Raw genomic sequence first — 3,793 nt, 5'->3', positions numbered from 1 at the left:
CCTCTCTCCATTGTACACGGGGCAAGGTTGATGGTCACACATGGGTCATATCACTTTCATTGCATGTATAAGTCAAGAATTTAATAATTTATTTATTATTGTCAGTCCTCGGCAGTGGAGTACAATGAATAGCAAACTTTGAGATTGTAATAACATAAACTAATGTTTTCTGTCAAAGTGTTCACAGTATAAAGTTTGGCGGGGTGCGCACAACTCGCTCTGTATTGATATTGTGACAACAATTTGGAGAGTGTATGACACTGCTGGGTTAGCATTAAACTGTTTCAGTGACACTCTAAGGGATACTGAGTTGGAGAAAAATAAATTGAGTTGTGATGCGGGAAACACTTCAAGTGTGCTTTTCATCTTTTAATTGATTTTACAAACACTGCGATGGGATATTTCACCACAAGCATCAACTGCTCTCTGAATCTCGTCTGCGTCACAGCATAAATACAAGTGTTTGTGCAGCAACTAAGGAGCTGCAGCATGAAGCCCATTTCCAGAACAAAGTCAGGAAACCGTACAGATTCATATCCCAGAACCCACATTCGCCACCATATAGAGTAAACCATAAACATTGTCCATAAGAGCATGAAATTCGCCGAGATAACAAATAGCAAAATGATGGATTTCCTTCGGCTTTCCATCTCTGGGTCTCTCATACTCTCTCCACTGCTGTGATTCCGGAGTCTCCGCCGGGCTCTGCTGGACACTAATACGTGTCTGATGGTTAAACTGTTGAGAAACAATATCAGAATAAACGGGACACACGGGGTAACGATATTATGAAGAAATTCGATTGTGGCCCAGAATTGAGACTCCATAACACCGCTTCTCACCTCACAAAACCAAGGGAAATTGATAAGCCAATATCTTGGTGATAGCATGTAATACCAGAAAACATTCTTTAAGCAACTCAGCACGGTCACTGTACCCAGGACAACAAGTGTGATTTTCACAGTGCAATATTTATCTTTCCATTTCTGGCAACAAATGGCTACAAATCTATCAAACGTGAAACTGACAGTGAACCAGACCGAGCAGTCTGTGGTTGCATAAAGCACAACGGCGTGAATATTACACACATGAATGTCATACACAAAAGAAAACTGTTTCCAATAAAGAACAGGAATGTGCCTCAATATCAGGTCAATGATAACGACCAGTAGATCCGCTGCTGCCATGGCCACCAGATAGTAAGTGACACATTTAGAGAGACCACATTTACCACGACACAGGATCACAATTGTTACCAAGTTAACTGTATGGAAGAGAAAAAGAACAGAACATTACAAATCACGCATTTTTATTCTTTCACAGGGTTTGGGCGCCGACGACTTATTCAGCATTAGTGTTCATCCCTAATTGCCCTTGTGACGGTGGCGACGAATTACCTCATTGAACTGTTACCGTCTCTGTGGTGTAATTACACCCAAAGTGCTATTATCAATCCCACTGAGCAATTCCTAAAGTTTGTAAACGTGCAATTCGATGGAGTGATGAATGGAAATTAACAGAACAATAATTGTCTTCTTTTCGCTGACACTGCGGCATACAATTTTCTCAAAACAGCCGTAAAACAGAAATGATCTTTTGGGATAAAATACCAAATTGTTGGCTTTCTGCTTTCTCAAACAGCTATCAATTGGATTGCTTATTGAAATTAAAATTAAGGAAACTCATTATTTTGTAACTGGGTGTGATATCTAATGTCAGCTGATTACACACATTTTCTATCGGAACGTTTCGAGATTGCTAATGGTATGGATACATTTCGCTGAAATCTAGAAACCATTTCAATGAAAGTAACAAAGTTCATGCAGTTTTTAAAACATCCAGGGGCTTGGAAATTTGCAACGAGTAACTCAGCTCTTGACGCTCAAAGCCTGTCCACTGACAACAAGGCACATGTCAGAAATGGGATTGCATACTCCCCAATAACCTCGATGATTGCAGCTCCAACATCACTGAAGAAACTTTACACCATCCAGGTCAAAGCTGCACGCTTGATTGGCACCCCTTCATAAGCACCCATTCACTCCAGCACCGCCGCATACTAGCAGCAGTGTGTACCATCTCCAGCATACTCTGCACGACTCACCAAGGCTCCTGTGGCAGCAGCTTTTAAACCCACGGCTACGACCATCTAGAAAGTCAACGGCAACATATATGTGGGAACACGGCCACCTGAAGGTTCCCCTTCAAGTCACTCACCATCTTGACTTGCAAATGTATCTCAGTTCCTTCACTGCAGCTGGGTCAAAATCCTGGAACTCCCTCCCTAATCGCACAGTGAATATACCTGCATCACGTGCACTGCAGCGTTTCAAGAAGCAGCTCAACACGAGATTCTGAAGGACAATTAGAGATGGGCAACACATACTGGCCTAGTCAGCGAAGCCTCACATCCAGTAAAAATAATTTTGAAACTTCATGCGTTTCCTAAGATGGAGACTCAGGCAGAATGTCAAAGTTCTCTTGAATTCATATAATGGCATACTAACCAGATAGAAGCATTTGCGTGTATAGAGGAAGACACAAAACATTTAAGCACTAAAATAATTGGGAGATCCCTTCAGCAGCTGCCAGGAAATTCAATTATTTCAAATAACACTTGGAAGTACGTAAATTGAAAAGTCAAAGAAAAATAATCCACTTAGCTGTGGGTGATAATTCAAGATTATTACAACATTAAAACATATAGAAAAATGAATCGCGATTTGAGTTTGACGGTTGGAAAAGGAATTTGCGATGTGTCATACTGAATCATACAGCTATTAGAGCGTGATTTTCCAACAACTACTTGTAATCTATTAGCCCGGAGTGTTTTCTCAAATTCGGGACACATATTTATATTTATCCAAATAGAGTTCCGATTTCTAAATGGTTGACGCTCCAAGCATACTTTAATCTAAAACCGAAAAACATGTAGCAGTAAGAACGTACCATTCATTGTTCTCATTTCAACAAATTGTTTCCAGAGCAATAGTTAAACAAACGGCAATTGATACAAAGCGAAACCAGTGCGAAAAATGGCAGCAGTGTATAGATCGACTTCTTAAAAAAGCCGAGAACAGCAATGATGTGATAGATTATACATGGAATTGATAGTTGTATCTGCGAGAAACACGAATCAATAAGGAGATAATAATCGACAAAAATATTAATAGAGTTAAGCATAGCTTATCGAATTAATAGCTGAATAGAGAGACTCACTTGGAACACCAATAACAGCCAGGGTGGGATAGAGCACCTCCTGAAATTCAATGAGAAAATTTGTTATCTGCCCGTTTAGTGAAAGACTCTTTGCCATTTTCAGCCTCTCTGTCGAGTGTTCGATCCCTGTTCGTGCCGGAGGTGATGCCCTCACCCACATTGTGGAATGGCACATCGCAAGTTTTCCTTATTAATAGAGAAGGAAAACCCTCTGTGGACACAAGCGTGGTCTATCGAGACCGACTTTAGTACAGTCACTGAACAAACATTGTCTATTAACCATACTGAAGCCAACAGCATTATTTTTACTTAATGTGGAATTAAGCTCTATTATTTCATAGAATTTACAGTACAGTGGAGGTCATTCGGCCCATCGCGTCTGCACCGGCTCTTGGAAAGAGCACCCTGCTTAAGCCCACACCTACACCCTGTCCCCGTAACGCAGTAACCCTATCTAACTAAGGGCAATTTAGCATGGCCAATCCACCTAACCAGCACAACTTTGGACTGTGGGAAGAAACCGGAGCACCCGGAGGAAACCAACGTAGACACGGGGAGACTCCGCACAGACAGT

The 3,793-nt window shown here is 41.2% G+C and overlaps 1 protein-coding gene across 1 annotated transcript; it reads right to left on the bottom strand.

Moving 5' to 3' along the window:
• Positions 1-336: 336 nt before the first annotated feature.
• Positions 337-3,316, bottom strand: LOC119960226 (probable G-protein coupled receptor 139). Its single transcript, XM_038787989.1, has 2 exons — positions 3,220-3,316; positions 337-1,264 (listed from the first exon to the last, which is right to left on the bottom strand). Exons 1-2 carry the CDS (start codon positions 3,314-3,316, stop codon positions 363-365), a joined length of 999 nt encoding a protein of 332 aa, XP_038643917.1. The 3' UTR covers positions 337-362.
• Positions 3,317-3,793: the final 477 nt, after the last annotated feature.

This window comes from Scyliorhinus canicula, unplaced genomic scaffold, assembly GCF_902713615.1.
Source record: "Scyliorhinus canicula unplaced genomic scaffold, sScyCan1.1, whole genome shotgun sequence".
In the NCBI taxonomy this organism is placed as follows: domain Eukaryota; kingdom Metazoa; phylum Chordata; class Chondrichthyes; order Carcharhiniformes; family Scyliorhinidae; genus Scyliorhinus; species Scyliorhinus canicula.
This window is presented reverse-complemented; position numbering and strand designations above follow the sequence as displayed.